Source organism: Ictalurus furcatus, chromosome 5, assembly GCF_023375685.1.
Source record: "Ictalurus furcatus strain D&B chromosome 5, Billie_1.0, whole genome shotgun sequence".
Lineage (NCBI taxonomy): Eukaryota > Metazoa > Chordata > Actinopteri > Siluriformes > Ictaluridae > Ictalurus > Ictalurus furcatus.
In genome coordinates this window covers 18,277,220-18,298,429 of record NC_071259.1, presented here as the reverse complement: position 1 = coordinate 18,298,429, position 21,210 = coordinate 18,277,220, and the positions used below count along the sequence as shown (strand labels likewise).

The 21,210-nt window shown below is 39.3% G+C and overlaps 1 protein-coding gene across 3 annotated transcripts; it reads right to left on the bottom strand.

Annotated features, from left to right (window-relative positions):
- Window positions 1–1,569: 1,569 nt before the first annotated feature.
- LOC128607824 (coiled-coil domain-containing protein 112) lies at window positions 1,570–12,128 on the bottom strand. 3 transcript variants are annotated; one of them, XM_053625019.1, is made up of 11 exons: window positions 11,359–12,128; window positions 10,848–10,909; window positions 10,644–10,765; window positions 8,300–8,389; window positions 8,118–8,193; window positions 7,627–8,017; window positions 4,758–5,177; window positions 4,576–4,671; window positions 4,333–4,451; window positions 2,541–2,638; window positions 1,570–2,362 (listed from the first exon to the last, which is right to left on the bottom strand). In XM_053625019.1, the coding sequence occupies exons 1-10, from the start codon at window positions 11,404–11,406 to the stop codon at window positions 2,587–2,589; spliced, it is 1,476 nt and encodes a 491-aa protein (XP_053480994.1). In that variant the 5' UTR covers window positions 11,407–12,128; the 3' UTR covers window positions 1,570–2,362; window positions 2,541–2,586. The 3 variants fall into 3 exon arrangements, with proteins under 3 accessions (XP_053480994.1, XP_053480995.1, XP_053480993.1); XM_053625020.1 differs by lacking the exon at window positions 2,541–2,638 and having other exon boundaries at window positions 1,573–2,362; window positions 11,359–12,125; XM_053625018.1 differs by lacking the exons at window positions 1,570–2,362; window positions 2,541–2,638 and adding an exon at window positions 2,657–3,264.
- Window positions 12,129–21,210: the final 9,082 nt, after the last annotated feature.

Here is a 21,210-nt window from a genome sequence, read left to right as displayed (position 1 = left end):
AACTGACCAAACCCCCCAACAATTAAATATAGTCCATGTCAATTAATTGGACCAAAAAATTAAGAACCAAAGTCTGTGTGTCCCTCTCTCTCTGTGTGTCCCTCTCTCCGTGTTTGTGTGTCCCTCTCTCTCTCTGTGTGTGCGTGTCCCTCTCTCTCTCTCTGTGTCCCTCTGTGTGTGTGTGTCCCTCTCTGTGTCCCCCTCTCTCTCTCTATGTCCCTCTGTGTGTGTGTCTCTCTCCCTCTGTGTGATGGGGATGCCTGAACCTGATACACTGCCACTGCTGTGTCCCTTCTCACCCCAATTCATCCTGATGCTCTACTTCTGCTTTCTGGACTCGTGACTGCTGTGGATGGTGCCACATGGATACTCTAAAGATATACACTTCAGTTTACAAAACAGTTTACACCCAAGACCTTTCTTCAGTGGACAATCACATCTAGATGCTGTAGACATGATGTCCCAAAGAACTGTTGCATGGCTCACGAGGACCATGATGATCATACTGAACCTGAACATACTTTCAACTCACTTGCTATGACACTACAGTATGACTTCATAGTACACAACTATGGAGGAATATTAATATATTACACTCTCTTATAATGACACTCTTCAGTGTCACCCAGACAAGTCTAGATCCGTTCAAGATTTCTTCCTATTGTCATCTTGGGGATTCCCCCCTGCAACTGGCTTGCTCATTATACATCCTGATATCCATCAACTTCTGCTATACAAATAAAAGTGAATTCAAAGTAAAATCAAAGTAATTTAGATGTTGAAGCATCAAAAAGAGACCTCTAAAAGGCATATGAATATTTAGAGCATTTCAATTTAATCAATTACATTTTATTTATATAACACCTATAACAATGGACATTGTCACAAAACACCTTAACAGAAATCTCTAATGAGCAAGCCAGAGGCAACAGAGGAAACACCCTGAGATGACATGAGGAAGAAACCTTGAGAGGAACTCAAAAGGGAAGTCATCCGACGATACCGGATCGTGCGACTATGAGTCATGACTCCACAGCTGTATGCTATAAAAGTCAGACAGTACCGAGTGTGCTGAAATGATATTCAATATGACGTATTGGTTTCGAGTATTCACGTGAACAGTTGGGACGGACAAGTTTGACAAGGTTAAATTGGTTTTACTGGCAGTTACGGAAAACCATTAAACTACCTGCTTATTATTCATCATAGAGCATGTTATTCCGTAAATATGACTGCATAAATTAACATACTTTTCAGGTCAAAATTTCTGTATTATAAATTCTTTATTCTAATATTTTGAGGTACTGAATTTTTGATTTCCATGATCCATAATCTATGAGACCATAATCATCACGATTTAAAAAAAAAAAAAAAAGGCTTGAAATATTTCACTGCGTGAGACTAAATCTAGAAAATATGAAAGTTCCACTTTTTGAATTAAATTACAGGAAAAATAGAAACTTTTCCATGATATTCAAATTTTTTGAGATGCAGCTGTATATAAATCGCAGGAATAAGCGATCGTGAAAGGAGTTTAAGGAAATAAACAAAGACTACTGTTACAACTACATCATGCTTTACTGAAATGAAAAGATCTACTTTCACATTACACAGGCAAGGAATTTATAGTTCATTAAACTATTAAATACTTCTTTTCTAGTAATGAGACAACATAAATAGGGTTATCATGACACATAGGGAACCACAATAAGGACTTCTTTCACTGATGTACTAGGGAGAAGTATAACAGCTGAAAGAAAACCCTGAATAAAATATATATTTATGGGGTTTTTTTTGTATACTGATTCTGTGTTTAAAGTGACTGTCTACCTAAAATCCAATTTTGTATATTAAAGTCCTAGTAAATGACACATTAAGAACATAATTATTACACCAAATATCAAGCAAGAACATTTTTTCACCACTCTTTAAGAATAAGTGCATTCTTAAATCTTTGGTTTCTTTTCAATTCAGAGGTCTGATTGGGAATTAGCTGATACTGGGGATGTCAAAAATTAGAAATTGAAAATCTGGTCATAAAAGAATTGCTGCAGAAGGTAAAGAGTTAAGCTTTACGTCGTTGTTTTTTTCTCTCAATTAAACACGCTACACATTAAAAGCTAATAAACCTGTGTGTTTGTGTTGTAAGAAAAAGTAGTGACCAATTTATATAATTAACTACATTCAAAAATCTCTCAGGTAAATGGTGTTTAAAACAAATAACATGGATTTTTTTTCCTTTTATCAGAACCAGAATTGATTTACACAAACAGCAATAGTTCATGACATTCTTGTGCATGTCTGGATGCTCTGTGAAGACTGAGCCCAGGTTTAAAGGCCTTGTCTCCATGTCGGTATTGCCCTGTGATAGACAGATTAAACATAACGTGACTGAATGTTAGCATGAAGTTAATACAGAATACAAGAATTAACACTGGCACACAACATGAACAGATGCAGGAATAAACCTATAGTTATAACACAGACATGTGATAAATTCATCAGGGGGGAGTTTTGCCAACATGGTTTTGTACACTTACAGGGAAGGGCCACTGCAACTCGGTACACGGTTATGTTGAAATATTACTATCCTGATGGATATCCTGAGTTCTCTCTTCCCCGATGACTCTGCCCCGATCTACAAGTGATCACTGAATGGTCTGCCATCATTTGAAGACGCATCAAGCATATGCTATGGTCTTGACAATCGCCAGATCTCAAACCGAATTATGGGAGATTGTGGAGTGACATTTCACAATCATCAAACACCAACTGAGGGAATATCTTCACAAAGATTGCTTTTCATTCCTCCAGTACAGTTCCAGAGACTTGTAAAATCTTTTCCAATTTGCAGTGAAGCTGTTCTGGTGGCTTATTGTGGGCCAGCACCTTACTAACACACTTTGTCACTTTTAATTTGTCACTGGTCTCTTGCTATTGGTTGAGTGATATTCCTGCAACCAGTAATTGACTCAAGATCCTGTTAAGATTTCTCTTTTCAACCTGAAAGCTTGGTCCTCATGTTGTCATTCTTTGGTAAAATTGGACTATACTACTTCTTGGACCTGTTTGACTTGGAAGAACAAGTCAGATGAGAATGTGATAAACTGGAGGCAGTAGTAGCTCAGTGGTTAATTGGAAGGTCATGAGTTCAAACCCCAGCACCACCAAGCTGCCACTGTTGAGCCCTTGAGCAAGGCCCTTAACCCTCAACTGCTCAGGTGTATAAATGAGATCAATGTAAGCCGCTCTGGATAAGGGTGTCTGCCAAATGCCATAAATGTAAAACAAAAAAATGTTTGTGATACCTAAAAGCAACAGCCAAGCGCAAAAGTCTGTATACCCTTAGCATCAAATGATAAAAAGACCAAGAAATACATTTTATACCAACAAGCCATTTAGTGTGTTAGGATCACATATGTTCCTTCATTATTAAACATACAAATAATTTTCGAAGGTATGAAATTAAATTTGTGCCAAAAGTATTTAACTTAACTTTTCAAAAACAAACGAAAATACACAATGAGAAAGAAGAAAAAAAAAACACTCAAACTGAAACTCAGTAGCAAAAACCTAACATGGTCTTCAAATAAACAGCATTCTTAAGTTTTCTAAGCTTATTTTAGCTAATCATGGTTTATGAATGCACTGCCAGAATTTTTTCTTTTTCGTCACAAACCTCCCGCCCACACGAGAGGTTTGCCAGAAGGATGACTGTAAAGTGTGAAAACTCTAGCAGTGCATTCATAAACCATGATTAGCGAAAAGGAAGCTAAGAAAAATGTTAATGATAACTGTTTATTTGAAGACAGTGTTAAATTGTTTCCAATTAACTTAATTCAATTATCATTGTATATTTTTGTTCGTTTCTTGAAAAGTTACGTTCAATACTTTTGGCACAAACTGAATTCCATAAAAAAGTGTATGTTAGGATATTAATAGTAAAAAACAAAAACACATTACATCAGTTCAAACTTTTACTTTCTGATTGTGATATAAATGCATTTTGTAATATTCACCACCTTCTTTGCATATACTTTGAGCAGCTGTTGATCCTCCAAGTTATAACGCTGAAAACATCTGTATTTGACTATTTTTTTATTGTGACTGTCTACCTGTTTTATACACACTCTCTCCACAGTGAAGGGAAAGGCAGCAAATCACACACTTGGTCAGAGATACTGGATGCATCACAAGGGCCCACAAAATTTCATTCCAAATTCGGTGTTTGATGTGAGGTTGATAAATTATGATGACATGACATAATTTGTGAAATTAAGACAACACCTTTACTTGTGGCTTAAGTAAACAGATTCATGTATAAATCCATACCTATGAAACATGTGATAGACAGGTCCACCTCCTGTTGGCCCAATCTCTTTGCTGCGTGCTTCCCATCCTCTGGTTGGTTTCCAGAGTCTTGAAGGATCTCGGCTAATGTGACTTTCAACCTGCAAAATAAATAAATAAATAGATAGATAGATAGATAAATAAATAAATAAATAAATAATCAGTGATCACTGTTAAAAGTTAATTAATATTTCATTAGACTATTTATTTCCATTGAACTGTCACCTTCTCTTTTAGTTTAGCCTGTTTCTTCAGCCGTCCCAACTCCTCCTCCTCTTTAGCCTGCTTTTCCTGCAGTTTTGTCTCTAACTTGTGTAGATCCTACGCAGACAAAATGAACTGCACTTGTACATTCTGAGATTTTCTCAACCAAAACCTCAACTAAAATGTGTTTTCTCTAAACTCACCCTCTCTTGAAAACGTTTGATGCCTTCAGCAGCCTGTCTCCTCCGCTCCTCCACCTCCACTCGCTCCTGTGCTTCCTTCTCCAGCATTCTCAGCTGCTCCTCTTCATTCCTCTCCCTGATGTGGGCCTCCACAGCGAGTTTGACCTCCTGCTGCCTCCGCCTCTCCTCCTTCAGTCTTTTGCTCCGCAGCACCTCTTCCCGGAGTCTCTGCTCCTCCTCCTGCTCCTGCTGCTGCCTCCGCTGCTTCCTCCAGGCCTCCAGACGGAGTGCCGCCTCCCTGCGCTCCTCTTCCTGTTTGAGACGCTGGGCTTCCGCTAGAGCGACTTCTTGCTCCTTCCTCTCTGCCTCTTCAACCTGGTGTTCATGCTGCATGCGAGCTTCCCGTTCTCTCTGCCTTTCTGACCTCCATTTCCGAATAGCCTAGTAAATAAGGTATATTTTCAGCCAAATTATGGGTGGAGTGTATAGATGCAAAACTGGAGTTTCAAACATTAGCACTGTTGGATAAGCGTCTAACCCAATACCACTGTTTTCAGTATATCACATATCAGTCGGAAGAGATTGGAATCTTACAAAATTACCACAGATTTTCCGCAGATTTGGGCCAAGACGTGTCATGTGATGTCATCGCATCACAACGCACATTCAGCCAGATCTCTCTTCGAGTCACGTGCATCAAACATGAGTACAGCTAAAAGTCCCATCACTGCAGAAGACCATGCAAAACAATTTTGTGCAACTGCAATTTTGCCAATTCTAGTTTTACACAAAAAAACGCATGAACAAAAAACCTCCGCAAGTTGCATCACAGATTTAAAAAAAAAGCTGCAGCAAAATAAAGCTTTTTGGGCTGCAACAATCACAAAAAACGTCAGTGAAATCCTGTACGGACTCAAACATTAAGTTACCATGGCGATAAGATCATCTGGATACTCAACTATTTTCCTGCTTGCCATCTGGCAGGTGCTTGATAAATGTAGACGACACTGTTTCATTTTTACAATCTTAAAGCATATTAAAAACCATAAAGAGCTACACTGCACGAAACAAAAACACTTCATGACATCAGCTAAACTGGTACAACACATCTGTAAAGGTATAACTATTCTAAATATCCTTAACACAGTGTATGTCGTGTATAAACAACACAGTGTATGTTGTATTTTTTATGACCATATCACATGAAACTTTGATCCAAACACAATCATGGACTGTCCAAAATGGCGCTATGATATTAAAGGTTTGTGCCAAACAGTAATGTTTACAATGTTAATAGTGTAATGCGAAGTACAGTGGAAACAAAACTTTCCTAAAAAATTTTGTGGCTTTGACCAACCCTGTGTACCAAACTACTAAACCGTATGTCACAGTATAACTGCATTGTTGCTCACTGATTGGACAGTAAAAAAAATCTTCCTACAGAATATTTAATTTTCTCTTTTCCATGTTCAAGACGTTTTGTAAACATTAATTAAAAAGAATCACTAAACACAGGTTGTTTTTTTGGGGGGGGGGTTTAATGTGGTATTACTCTTTTTATGGGCACTGATACTCTGATCAGCTAAAACATTAAAAATACTGAAAGGTGAAGTGAATAAGATTGAATATCTTGTTACAGTGGCACCTGTCAAGGGGTGGGATATATTAGTCAGCAAGTGAACAATCAGTTCTAGAAGTTGATGTGTTGGAAAAAGGAAAAATGGGCAAGTCTGAGTGACTTTGACATGGGCCAAATTGGATGGCTAGACGACTGGGTCGGAGCATCTCCAAAATGGCAGGTCTTGTGGGGTGTTCCCGGTATGCAGTGGTTAGTAGCCACCAAAAGAGGTCCAAGGATGGACAACTGGTGAACCAGCCACAGGGTCAAGGGCGTCCAAAGCTCATTGATGCGTGTGGGAAGCGAAGGCTAGCCCATCTGGTCCAATCCCACAGAAGAGCTACTATAGCACAAATTGCTGAAAAGTTCAGAAAAGAAGGTGGTCTGGTTTGATGGATCACGTTTTCTTTTATATCGTGGGGACGGCCGGGTGCATGTGCGTCGCTTACCGGGGGAAGACATGGCACCAGGATGCACTATAGGAAGAAGGCAAGCTGGCAGAGGCAGTGTGATGCTCTGGGTGATGTTCTGCTGGGAAACCTTGGGTCCTGTTATTTATGGGGATGTTACTTTGACACATACCACCTACCTAAATGCCCTGCACACACAAAAATTGTTCAGGAATGGTTTGAGGAACATGACAAAGAGTTCAAGGTGTTGACTTGGTCTCCAAATTCCCCAGATCTCAATCGGATCGAGACTTAAAAGGTACTTAAAGGTCTTGGTGCCAGATACCACAGCACACCTTCAGAGGTCTTGTGGAGTCCATGCTGTGACAGGTCAGAGCTGTTTCGACACCACAAGGGGGACCTACACATTATTAGGCAGGTGATTTTAATGTTCTGGCTGATCAGTGTAAATTGTGAACTTCTACCTCTACCCTACCGCTACTATTTAGTATGTTAGTACACTTTGTAGTTTTGATGCAGCCTGAAGAGATGGAAACCACACCAGTAGCATCATTTGTAAGAAAGTTTTTGTATTGTAAATTACATGTTAAGGAAACCTGAATGGCCAATGGCCAGTTTTTCCACTCTAGCCAACCATTACAACCTACTAGCAAAACTCACACATCTTACCAACTTCCTGGTTGGCCATTCAGGTTTCCTTAACATGTCATTTACAATAGAAAAAAAATACTGATGTGGTCACTGTGATCATGACAGGAAATGCTTATTTTGAAACAGGACTCTATATTACTTCCTTTTTAACACCACACAAGACTTCATTAGTTTAGCAATCAGCACCGAAAAGTCCAGAGTGAAGCCGTACCTCTTTCTTCTTTTCCTGGAGATGGCACATTTCTAGATACCAGTCCTCGTGCAATCTTATATCCTCTTCAGTCTTGCCCGGTAAGTACAGTTTGACCTCGGACCTGTACGAGGGTTTCCCACGGTGCTTGGTCCACACTTTTAGGAAGCTCTGATGGTCATATTGGTCCCAGCCACCCAGTTTTCCTCCTGTCTGCTGCAGGAATGTTTCCAGAGCCATGACCTCTATAGGACACTCCTTTCTCATTTTTGTGGTCATGCCATGCTTGCTTTTCTGAACTATGGGAAACTCAATGTCCTTCTTCACAGCCAACATCCAAGAGTCAATCTTCCTTTCAAAGGCACATATCTCTTGCCAACAAGTTCTTTCCTCCTGCAAGAGCTCCTCAAAACTTAGATGGAAAATGAGCAAACAATGTTTTTTTACACTCTATGCACAAGTTAACTGCTCACAATTTATTTCAGTTTAATCACAAAAAGAGTTTTTTATACCTTTTATGTTGTTGTTCTTTGAAGGTGTTGATGGCATTCTCAATCTCACTCATGATGTCTTTCAGTTTTTCTATCACTGGCATTTAAAGAGAGAGAAAATGTTCCTTTGACAAATAAGATGATTAAGTCTACGCTTATGTATGGAGACAAATAAAAGCTTATATTTGTATAATGTTACTTACAATTGGGAGATGGCTTCACATCCATCAACTGCCCCTGGAATCTGTACACACCATTTCGGATCTTTTGTAGTTGTTGCTGCACTCTCAGTACTACAAGAAAACGGAAACGGAATATAAATGGGGATCATATGAATACAAAATGACTGCTTAAAGCTACAAGAGGCAAGAGCTTGGAATTTCACCTTCTCTGAATAAATATACTACTGCTGGCTACTTGCAGAAGAACATTTCATAAAGTATGTTGTGCTTTTCCTCCACTGAGCTCATGGCATTGAGTGCATTTATTTCAACAGAATTTAAGGCTACGTCTGTAGAGTGCCTAAGTTGTAATGACACCAACAGTGCGATGACAAATTATTTAATTTGGGATGCCATAAGTATTTGAGACTGCAGTGCATCACTGATACAGGTGTGTACTTGCAGCATCACAAACAGCACATATCCTACAGAAAGCACTAGTAAATGAACATTTATTGAAAATTAAGTGAAAAACAATCAAAAATCAGTTTTAGGGATTTTTTTTTTTAAAGTTACAATAACCAGGTTGCATAAGTGTGCACTCTCTTATAATTGGGGATGTGATCAACAAAATTATTCTGATTAACCCCAAATAAGACCCAGCTGTTACTGTAGGATTTTCTTCACATCTTCTTGGTTTCATCTGACTGCTGAAACCATGGTCCACAAAGAGCTTACAAAGCATGCATGGTATCTCACTTGTTGAAAGGTATCGATCAGGAAAGAGGTATAAAAGAATTTCCAAAACATTAGTTGTACCATGGAACCCCATGAAGGCCATCATCAACAAATAGAGAAAATGGAACACCACAGTGACATTACCAAGAAAAGGACGTCCCTCCAAAAGACAAAAACTTACCAGGGAGGCTTCCAAGAGACCTACGGCAACATTAAAGGTGCTGCAGGAATATCTGACAAGTACCGATTACAACAATGTGTGACAACAATCTCTCGTATTCTTCACATGTCTAAGCTATAGGGTAGGGCGGCTAGACAGAAGCTCTTTCTCACAAAAAAATCCAAGCTCAACTAAATCACCCCAAACCATTCACGGTTAAGGCTCTGGGTTACTGATTGGAAGGTCTGGGGTTCAAGCCCCAGGCACTGTCAAGCTGCCACTATTGGGCCCTTGAGCAAGGCCCTTAACCCTCTCTGCTCCAGGGGTGCTGTATTATGGCTGACCCTGCGCTCTGACCCCAGCTTCCTGACATGCTGGGATATGTGAAGAAAAAAAAGAAGTTCCCTGTGTTGTAATGTATATGTGACCAATAAAGACTATCAAATTACGGAAAAGAAAGTGGCTGTAGACCAACAACTCCAGTGATCTAAACCACTGGGGTGATTTTTTTTTCAATTTAGTTATAGTTATGGAAATCACAAGTTATCATTCATTATTATTATTATTATTACTATTATTCAACAGTTAGTTCCACCAATTTGATTGGACAAGCAGCGTTCCAAGTATGTGGATATTTAGTATAACAGCACTGAGACATTTCACTGTGTCCATCACTCCGCTTCTATGTGTTCAACATCAACTACATACAATTCCAGCAATAGTTCATAACATTTAGACAAAGAAAAAGGACAAATAAATATGTATTTATTCTACCAAACTAACAATGGATGTATCACATACATTTAATATAGACTAACTCCATGGCACTCCATTTACATTTATTCATTTGGCAGACACTTTTATCCAAAGCGACTTACAAATGAGGAAATACAAACAGCGATATATCAAGCAGAGATCAATACAAGTAGTGCTATCATGCAAGATTTATAATTGAGTTCTAGAGAAGCAAAGTGCGCAGAGTCAAGATGTAGGAGTCAGAATAGGGTTGCTGGTTTTTTTAAATAATGTGGGGTTGGCATTTTAGGGGTTAGTTAAATGCTCACAGAAGAGGTGGGTCTTTAGCTGGTTTTTGAAAATAGTGAGAGATTCTGCGGTCTGGATTGAGGTTAGAAGTTCATTCCACCACTGAGGAACAGTTAGTGTGAAGGTTCTGGAAAGGGACCTTGAGCCAGGCTGAGTAGGCACTAGTAAGTGTCGGTCGTTAACCGAATGCAGATTGTGTTTGGGAACGTAAGCCTCAAGGAGAGTGTTGAGGAAGGGGTGTGCTGTTCCAGACAAGGTCTTGTGCATGAGCATCAAGGCCTTAAATTTGATATGGGAAGCTACAGGAAGCCAGTGGAGAGAGATTAAGTCAAAAGTGGTAATGTGAAATGCCACTGTGAAACAAAACATAAGCACTTCAAATTGTATATAAAAAATGATCCTTAGAGTAAAAGTGAAAACACAGTTTACTTTCCAACAACTTACTTTCAGCCTTAAATTCCATATTCAGCTTGTTCTCAAACTCTGCTAATTCACAGAAACAATCCCTGAGGCCATTCCTCCTCCTGGGCTTATTCAGTGCTCTTTCTTTTTCATGTTGATCAACCCTGCATAGACACAAACAAATAATAAATCATCAGAGATATAATTAATTCACTTGTTTATTGTTTACAGTCACTGTTTACTCACAACTTTCTCAGGTGTTCAGCTTTTCGTAGGAAATCTGCTGTATTCGCCAAATCCATGCTTTCCTAGGAGTGATGCATTTAACAACGTTGTATTACACTCTCTTGATAAGGAATTTTTTTTCTTCACTTTGGCATTAATGTACTTTTTTGTTTTGTTTTGGCAGAAATCTAACACGGCGCTTAGTGGGAAAACTTCACGCACAAAAGTCTAGGATAGTGATAGCAAATGCTGCTGCGGTATCTCAAATAGCTCCTTACTCCCTACATAAGTGCACTACTTAGAGCGTGTTATATTGGACTATGCACCCTAGATAGTGCACTATATTGTCAATAGAAATCAATTCGTGATTTCGTGAAGGTATCGGGCTTTTCGTTGCTAAACGCGTAACCGTTTAAGTCAAAAAAATAAAAAATAAATAAAAATAAAAAAAAGGAAAAGAAAGAAAAGAAACCTAACATGAGATACATCCCTTACGTGTTTTTATTAATCGAATTGTTTTTGAAATTCGTACGTGTGAATCCGAACACAGTACTCCGCTGTTTGTTTGTTTGAAATGCATGTTGTCAAGGCGGCCATCTTAGATTTTGAATATAAAACTTTATGCAGTGCAGGAAAAATACACTTGCCCCTACTGCCAAATAGGAAGGAATTGCCTCTGTGCTTATGGCAGCTTTGTCAGTTTCTCTAAAAACACCCTAAAACTCCATAATGTAACAAACCGACATCGCCAAATATGAAACATGTAGAACATGTCAAATGTACACACAGAGACACATACATATGCATACAAACATACACCAATCAGCCACAACTTCAAAACCACCTGCCTAATATTGTGTAGGTCCCCCTTGTTCCACCAAAAACAGCTCTGACCCGTCTGCACAGATGCACCATCGGATTGACATCTGGGGAATTTTGAGCCAAATCAACACTGTGAACTCCTTGTCATGTTCCTCAAACCATTCCTTAAGAATTTTGGCAGTATAGCAGGATGCATTATCTTGCTGAAAGAGGCCACTTCCATTAGGGAATACTGTTGCCATGAAGGACTATACTTGGTCTGCAACAATGTTTAGGTACGTGGTACGTGTCAAAATAACATCCACATGGATGCCAGGACCCAAGATTTCCCTGCAGAACATCACCCAGTGCATCACACTTCCTCCGCCGGCTTGCCTTCTTCCAAAGCCACTCAGATCCTAACGCTTGCCCATTTTTCCTGCTTCCAACATATCAACTTTGAGAACTGTACACGTGCTGCCTAATAGATCCCAATGCTTGACATATATACGTATACACACACAGAAATATATATAGATCATGAACAGTCATGTGAAAAATAAGTACACCCCATGGAAATTGTTGGCTTATTTGACATATTTGGACAAGCATTTGATCAACTTTGAAACAGTGCTTATTAATAAAGTTGATACACTATCAAATGACAAATATAATTGACATTTTGCAGTAATTTTCACAATTTACATAAACAAAGAACAAAACAAAAACCAGATCAGTCACATGGAAAAAGTAAGTATAAATTATCACACATTCAAATCCATAAAATTAGAATCAGGTGTTCAAGATTGGGTGCCAGTGATTAGAACCTGCTTAGGAAATGCAGGTGGAACCAGTCTTATTTATACCCCTCATATCTAATGTCTGGTGTTCCCTTGGTTATTGAGGTGTGTGGCGTCATCATGCCAAGATCTAAAGAGTTCTGTAAGGAGTTCAAAAAAAGGATCTGGATGCTTATGAGGCTGACAAGGGATTTAAAAATATCTCCCAATTTAAAATTGGCTAATTTCCTCAGTTTAAACATTTGATATGTTTTCTATGTTCAATTGTGAATAACATACGGGTTTATGAGATTTGCAAATCATTGCATTTTGTTATTATTTACATTTTACACAGCGTCCCAACTTTTCTGGCATTGGGGTTGTGTGTAAAGTCACCAGACTTTGGTATTAACTCAAGAAATCTGCACATATAAAGAAAACCAAACATTAAGGTCCATAAATAAAGTTATGTGTAATAAAGAGGAATGACACAGGAAAAAATATTGAACACACTAACTGAAATTTATTTAATACTTAGTAGAGAAGCCTTTGTTTGTAATGACAGCTTCAAGACACTCCCTGTATGAATAAATTAATCAGCAGCAGTATTCAGGTGAGATTTTGGCCCATTCTTCTAAACATATTGTCTTTCAATCTTGTTCAGCTGGATTCAAATCAGATGATAGAATGGCCCAGTCAAATGCCTTGATTTTTTTCTTCTCTGAAACCAACTAAGAGTTTCTTTTGCTGTATGCTTTGAATCGTTGTCCTGCTGGAAGGTCCACCCACGTCTCATTCATCATCCTGGTGGATGGCAGCAGATTCTTCTCAAGAATCTCCCGGTAAAGGGCTCCATTCATCGTTCCTTCAATTGTATTAAATGTGCCAGTACCATGCGATGAAAAACAGCCCCACACCATGATGCTTTCAATTCCAAACTTCACTGCTGGTATAGTGTTTTTAGGGTGATGTGCAGTGTTATTTCTTCTCCAAACATGGTGTGTAGTATGACAGCCAAAAAGCTAAATTTTGCTCTTGTCTAACCAGACTACATTCTCCCAGTATTTCATAGGTTTGTCCAAATGAGCTGTAGCAAACTTTAAACAAGCTTTGACATGCCTTTTCTTTAGTAATGGAGTCTTGCGGGGTGAGCGTGAGCAGTGGAGTGCATTGCCTATTGTTTTCTCTGTGACAACGGTATTTGCTGCCTCCAAGTGTTTCTGGAGCTCTTTCCAAGTGGTCCTTGGCTCTTGGGCTACTCTTCAGACTATTCTTCTGACTCCCTGATTGGAAATCTTGTGAGGAGCTCCTGTGCGTGGCCGGTTGATGGAGTGATCACTTCCGGATAATAGCCCCAATGGTGCTTACTGGAAGATTCAGAAGTTTTGAAATATGTCTATATCTGATTCCACTATGTTTTGCAACAATAAGGGTGCGACGGTCTTAGGAGAGCTCTTTGCTTTTACCCATCATGCGATGTTTCTTGTGTGACACCTTGGTAATGAAAAGTCTTTTTGTAGACCATCAATTTACTAACCCAGCTGATATTCATTTGCACAAATAGGGGGTATATTTACTTATGGATTTCAGCTGGTTCCTTGCCTTTTAGAACTGCTTTTTCTTAGCGTGTTCAATACTTTTTTCCTGTGTCATTCCACTTTATTACACATAACTTTATTTATGGACTTTAATGCTGTGAATTCTTTATATTTGCCGATTTCTTGAGTTAATACTGATGTCTGGGGAACATTTCCTGGGAATAATCTCATTGGAAATATATGTACTGAAAAAAAAGTTGATGCATTCAATACTTATTTCCCCCACTTTATGTATGTATATACATCATAATAATAATAATAATAATAATAATAATAATAATAATAATAATTATATATATATATATATATATATATATATATATATATATATATATATATATATGAGGTTGGAGAATACATGGCAAGGGATCTGAGACCATTCCTCCATACAAAATCTCTCCAGATCCTTAAAATTTCCAGGTCCACGGTGGTGGACTCTCCTCTTCAGTTCACTCCACACGTTTTCTATGGATTTCACATCAGTGGACAGGGATGTCCATGGCAGGACTTTCATTTTGTGGTCAGTAAACCATTTTTGTGTTGATTTTGATTAATGATTTGTATCACTGTCCTGCTGGAAGATCCAACCATGGCCCATTTAAAGCTTTCTGGCAGAGGCAGTCAGGTTTTCATTTAATATCTGTTGACATTTGATAGAGTCCATGATGCAATGTATCCTAACAAAATGTCCAGGTCCTCTGGCAGAAAAACAGCCCTAAAACATTAAAGAGCCACCACCCTATTTAACTGTGGGCATGAGGTACTTTTCGGTTATGGCTACCTCTCTGTGTGTGCCAAAACCACCTCTGGTGTTTATTGCCAAAAAGCTCTATTTTGGTTTCATCGGACCATAGAACCCGATTCCATTTGATGTTCCAGTAGTGTCTGGCAAACAGAAGATGCTCGAGTTTGTTTTTGGATAAGACTAGAAGCTTTTTTCTTGAAACCCTTCCAAACACCTTGTTGTTATATAGGTGACTTCGGATTGTATTTTTGGAGACTTTCTGACCCCAAGACACAACTAACTTCTGCAATTCTCCAACTGTGATCCTTGGAGATTTTTTGGCCACTGGAACCATCCTCTTCACAGTGCGTTGAGACAATATAGACACACGTCCAATTCCAGGTTGATTCATAACATTTCCTGGTAACTGGAACGTCTTTATTATTGCGCTGATGGTAGAAATGGGAATTTTCCATGCTTGTGCTATTTTCTTATAGCCACTTCTCATTTTGTGAAGCTCAACAACCTTTTGCTGCACATCACAGATATATTCCTTGGTCTTACCCACTGTTATGAATGACTAAGGGAAATTGGTCTGTGTGTTACCTCATAATTATACCCCTGTGAAACAGGAAGTCATGGTTGAACAATTTGCAGTTCCTATTGAAAGGCGTACTAAACATTTTTTTAAATAGCAGTAGGAATATACTTCAAATATAATTCTCTCGTATGAATTTATAGGGGTGCCAATAATTGTTGCACATCTATATATAACAAAGTTGTGTTTGCAATTGTTTGATATCCATGAGAGCAGAGTATTTTTGTGAATTTTTTTTAACAAAAGCTCAAAAGGACAATAATTTTCACAGCCTTCTTTACTAATATTTACCAAGTGTGCCAATATTAGTGGAGGGCACTATATATACACACATACATATACAGTATCTCACAAAAGTTAGTACACCCCTCACATTTTTGTACATATTTGTTTATATCTTTTCATGTGACAACACTGAAGAAATGACACTTTGCTACAAAGTAAAGTAGTGAATGTACATCTTGTATAACAGTGTAAATTTGCTGTCCCCTCAAAATAACTCAACACACAGTGATTAATGTCTAAACCGCTGGCAACAAAAGTGAGTACACCCCTAAGTGAAAATGTCCAAATTGGGCCCAATTAGCCATTTTCCCTCCCCAGTGTCATGTGACTTGTTAATGTTACAAGGTCTCAGGTGTGAATGGGGAGCAGGTGTGTTAAATTTGGTGTCATCGCTCTCACACTCCCTCATACTGGTCACTGGAAGTTCAACATGGCACCTCATGGCAAAGAACTCTCTGAGGATCTGAAAAAAAGAATTGTTGCTCTACATAAAGATGGCCTAGGCTATAAGAAGATTGCCAAAAGCCTGACACTGAGCTGCAGCACGGTGGCCAAGACCATACAGCGGTTTAAGAGGACAGGTTCCACTCAGAACATGCCTCGCCATGGTCGACCAAAGAAGTTGAGTGCACGTGCTCAGCACCATATCCAGAGGTTGTGTTTGGGAAATAGACGTATGAGTGCTGCCAGCATTGCTGCAGAGGTTGAAGGGGTGGGGGGTCAGCCTGTCAGTGCTCAGACCATACGCTGCACACTGCATCAAATTGGTCTGCATGGCTGTCGTCCCAGAAAGAAGCCTCTTCTAAACATGATGCACAAGAAAGCCCGCAAACAGTTTGCTGAAGACAAGCAGACTAGGACATGGATTACTGGAACCATGTTCTGTGGTCTGATGAGACCAAGATAAACTTGTTTGGTTCAGATGGTGTCCAGCGTGTGGCGGCAACCAGGTGAGAAGTACAAAGACAAGTGTGTCTTGCCTACAATCAAGCTTGGTGGTGGGAGTGTCATGGTCTGGGGCTGCCTGAGTGCTGCCGGCACTGGGGAGCTACAGTTCATTGAGGGAACTATGAATGTCAACATGTACTGAGACATACTGAAGCAGAGCATGATCCCCTCCCTTCATAGACTGGGCCGCAGGGCAGTATTCCAGCATGATAACGACCCCAAACACACCTCCAAGATGACCACTGCCTTGCTACAGAAGCTGAGGGTGAAGGTGATGAAATGGCCAAGTATGTCTCCAGACCTAAACCCTATTGAGCATCTGTGGGGCATCCTCAAACGGAAGGTGAAGGAGCACAAGGTCTCTAATATCCACCAACTCCGTGATGTCGTCATGGAGGAGTGGAAGAGGACTCCAGTGGCAACCTGTGAAGCTCTGGTGAACTCCATGCCCAAGAGGGTTAAGGCAGTGCTGGAAAACAATGGTGGCCACACAAAATATTGACACTCTGGGCCCAATTTGGACATTTTCACTTAGGGGTGTACTCACTTTTGTTGCCAGCGGTTTAGACATTAATGTCTGTGCGTTGAGTTATTTTGAGGGGACAGCAAATTTACACTGTTACACATGCTGTACACTCACTACTTTACATTGTAGCAAAGTGTCATTTCTTCAGTGTTGTCACATTAAAATATATAATCAAATATTTACAAAAATGTGAGGGGTGTACTCACTTTTGTGAGATACTGTATACGTAACACTAAGTAGAACATCTACAATATATAATCCTTGAGAACTGCAAGACTACATGACTGTAACAAACTAATCAGGAAGCTGAGAATAGAAAGAGCCATTACTGGGAGTAGATATTTGGGATGGTCTATCCCCTTGATATGAAGACATAATTATCCCTGAAACCAAAATAGCAACGGTTCCTGTGGACACAGAGCAGGGAAGGGAGAATGTGTGAACCGTGGAAACGGCAGGTGCTACAATTAAAGAAACCACACATGGATTATCAGTTTTATGTAGTTTCAATAGCATATACAGAATTGGTGCCATTACACACCTAATCGGCTATTTTTATATTTATTAATATCAAGCCTATTTGTAGATAATGGCCTACTTAACAATCTTATAGGGCTTGTTGTTTTTATCTATCATAATGCCTGACAGATTTCTACTTGTTTAGAATTAATCCTGATTTTATTTATTTACATACTGGAACACCCAGAGAGTGGTCTCATGTTACTGATGCGCAACCTGCTGTTTTCTGAGTGAAAGCTGACCAAGGTTCATCATACCATGTGACAAAGCTGGTATCAGGCCAGAGACTGTCCTTAATGACCTGACTGTAGAAATATGAATCCTGATCTGTGCTCCAATACTGTTTTTAATGTGGCCTTGTCAACTTGATCACCACCTAAATGTTGTCATTTAGCCAATACATGTTACCCTATATAACCAAAAGTAGGTGAACACCTGACCATGACCCCCATATGTGGGTTTTCTCCAACTGTTGCAACAAAGTTGTAAGCATTCAGATGTCTAGATTGTCTTTATATACTGTAGCATTACAATTTCTTTTCACTTGACCGAGGAGGCTTAACCCAAACCTGTTCCAGCATGACAATGCCCCAGTGTACAAAATGAGATCCATAAAAACATGGTTTGCAGTGTTGGTGTAGAAGACCTAGAGTGGCCTACACAAAGCAACGACCTCAACACCTTTGGGAGGAAATTGGAATGCCAACTATGTACCAAGCCTCACATCAGTGCCTGACCTCACTAATGTTCTTGTGGCTCAATGATCGCAAATGACCACAACCATGCTCCAAAATACAAAGTCTTCATTGTGAGAGCTGTGAAGAAAAACATAAAAACAACAGTCAGTGACATCGCCAACAACCTCCACAGAGAAAGGGTGAAGGTATCACAATTCAACATTCGAAGAAGACTTTGAGGGCAGAACTACACAAGATACAAACCATCAACAGTAAGAATAAAAAATTTGCGAAGAAATACAGAGATGAACCACAAAAGTTCTGGAACCAAGATTAACCTCTATCAAAGTGATGGAAAGGCCAAAGTGTGGAGAAAGAAATTTGCTGCTCATGATCCAAAACATACAAGCTCATCTGTGAAACATGGTGGAGGTTGTGTCATGGCTTAGGCTTGCATGGCTGCTTCTGGAACATTCTCACTCATCTTTATTGATGTAACTCATGATGGTAGCAGCAGAACGAATTCAGAAGTTTACAGGAATATTTTGTCTACCAATTTACAGAGAAATTCATCCAAATAAAATCAGGAGGAACTTCTTCATGCAGCAAGACAAATGATCCAAAAAACACACTGCCAACTCAACAAAGGACTTCATCAAGGGGGAAAGGGGACGGTTTTAGACTGGCCAAGTCAATCAGCCGACCTTAAACCCAATTGAGCAGCATTTCACCTCCTGAAGGAGACTGAGGGGGGAAACCCCCCAAAACAAACAACTGAAAGAGGCTGTGGTAAAAGCATCACAAAAGAAGAAATGAACAGTTGATGTCAGTGAGTTGCAGACTTGATGCAGTTACTGCAGCAAGGGATATGCAACAAAATATTAAGTGTTCTTTACTACAAGACTTCTGTTCCTATACTTTTGCTCACCTAAAATTGGGTGGTCTGATACAAAAGGTTCTGTGTTTTATGTTGTTTAATACCAGTAAATAAAAGCCTTAAATCCTAAATTCGCCTCCTATCCATCTTTTGATCTCAAACCCAAATGTATTGAAAAGAGGCTAGAACAGTGTAATGTAATAATGTTCTAAGAATTCAGTTTGTAATATTTTCTAGCACCTTGTTGTTTATAGGCAGAGCTGTGAAAGGAAACATGGCTATGCAACAGGTAATTAATAAGCAGCATTCGAGGACAAAAGACATCTAATTTAATATTTATTCCTCTTTCTTCACGTTATCCTTGTATCCAGGTGTGCACTGAATGATTTATGGGGCTCAGAGCTAGGCCGAGGACCTGAAACATGTATCGTAACACAGAGACGGTGGTAATTTCATTAACGGTTCTGCTATCTAGTCATGAAGCCACATGCTTAGCACACCAACTAGACAGCAGCCCGATTTGTCTCTGAAATGTTGGCTTCAAAATAAATAGACAATACAAATCTAATCTAATTGTTAAATATTACAACCAGATCATTCGGTCAAAAGAAAATGTGTATCTATTCAAAAATGTTACATTTTAGAACTGTCCAATCAGTTACTGAAAATCATCCATCCATCCATCTTTATACTGGTCAGGGTCTCGGGGCATCCAGAGCCTATCCTAGGAAAACTTAGAGCAAGGTAAGCAACAAATGGACAACACCTGGTCCAAAGAAATATACCCTGGATGACTCCAGTTCAAGGGAGCAGTTTATTATGGACAATCCATCTACCAGCATGTTATTAGGACATGGGACGAAACCCACGTGGACACAAATACTTTCAAATGCCATCTGCTGGTTACATTATTGACACATTTAGACTGATTCATCTTGCACTGGATATCTTGACAAACAAAATTACCACTGCAAACCCTATCTATAACTCATGTGTAACGGCAGGTTGGTGAAACTTGGCTTAGAACTGAGGTCAGAAGTCAACCGATGTCATCCAAAAGATTTCAGTGTTGAGCACTAGTTAAAAAACAAAAACAAACCTCTAAACAACAGATAAACCTTAACATAACACCACAGCTTTAACGGTTAAGACTCACATTTGAATATGATGACCTATATTCCTGTCCATATCTTACTGTCTACATCAAGTAGAAGGTGCTATTATTAAGTGTGTGTACAGCAGGAAGGATCTATGTACATAAGTCACATGGCTGGCGCTTCCCAGAAAACTATTAAACGCAGAACACGGCTGTTCTAGGTAAATGATTTTATGTCTGGAATCACATCAACTTGTGACATGACTAAATCATTTTAAATTACGGGTAAATACGTACTGTTTTGGGATCTGTCTCGATTTTCAGACCACTGTTATCCTGGAAAGTCTATGCAGCTGATCTATAATAATATTTACACTTCCATAAAATGTTTGACAAGCAAACGGCATAAAAACGTATCAGTAGAACGTACAGGCCTCAAACAGAAGGCGTGTGTGCGCGCGCGAGTGCTTACTCACATTTTGGCTGTGTCAGTGAAATTCTAGTCTCGATGGTAGCACACATGCATATCTTACCTTGCAAGCGCTGTAACGTAGCTCAGAAGAGCCTGGATGTGTCCCAAGAGGTCCTGATGGATTCAGTTATTAAGACAGTCCTTATAAAGGAATCAAAAGTGTAGGTATGTTTTAGAAAGGTATGTTTGTCTGGTTTCTGCTTGTGAATATTTTTGCAACAGAAAAGTATTATATAGGCATACAAAAATACAGACGCTTCCAAAGAAAGACCCGAAAGCCCTGCAGTTTGTAGTGCTGTTTCACAGAAATAGACCAGATGCAATATTTTAATATCAATTCATTCCAATAATCACAGGGTACAAGGCGGGAATCGGCTAACAGTACTCCCACAGAGCATAGCTCTGACTGCAATGCCTGCTAAAGATAGCAGTGTCACAGCTAGTCTAATCTGCCTCGTACACACGCTGTCCCTCAGTGTTTTCT

Excerpts from the sequence above, each read along its gene's own strand:
- LOC128607824 (XM_053625018.1), bottom strand. The coding sequence starts at position 11,406 with ATGCATTTCAAACAAACAAACAGCGGAGTACTGTGTTCGGATTCACAC. Across the intron at positions 10,910-11,358 it reads TACTGTGTTCGGATTCACAC|GAAAGCATGGATTTGGCGAA; the intron begins GTACGAATTTCA and ends CATCACTCCTAG. Across the intron at positions 3,265-4,332 it reads GTCTATCACATGTTTCATAG|ACACCCTTATCCAGAGCGGC; the intron begins GTATGGATTTAT and ends GGCATTTGGCAG.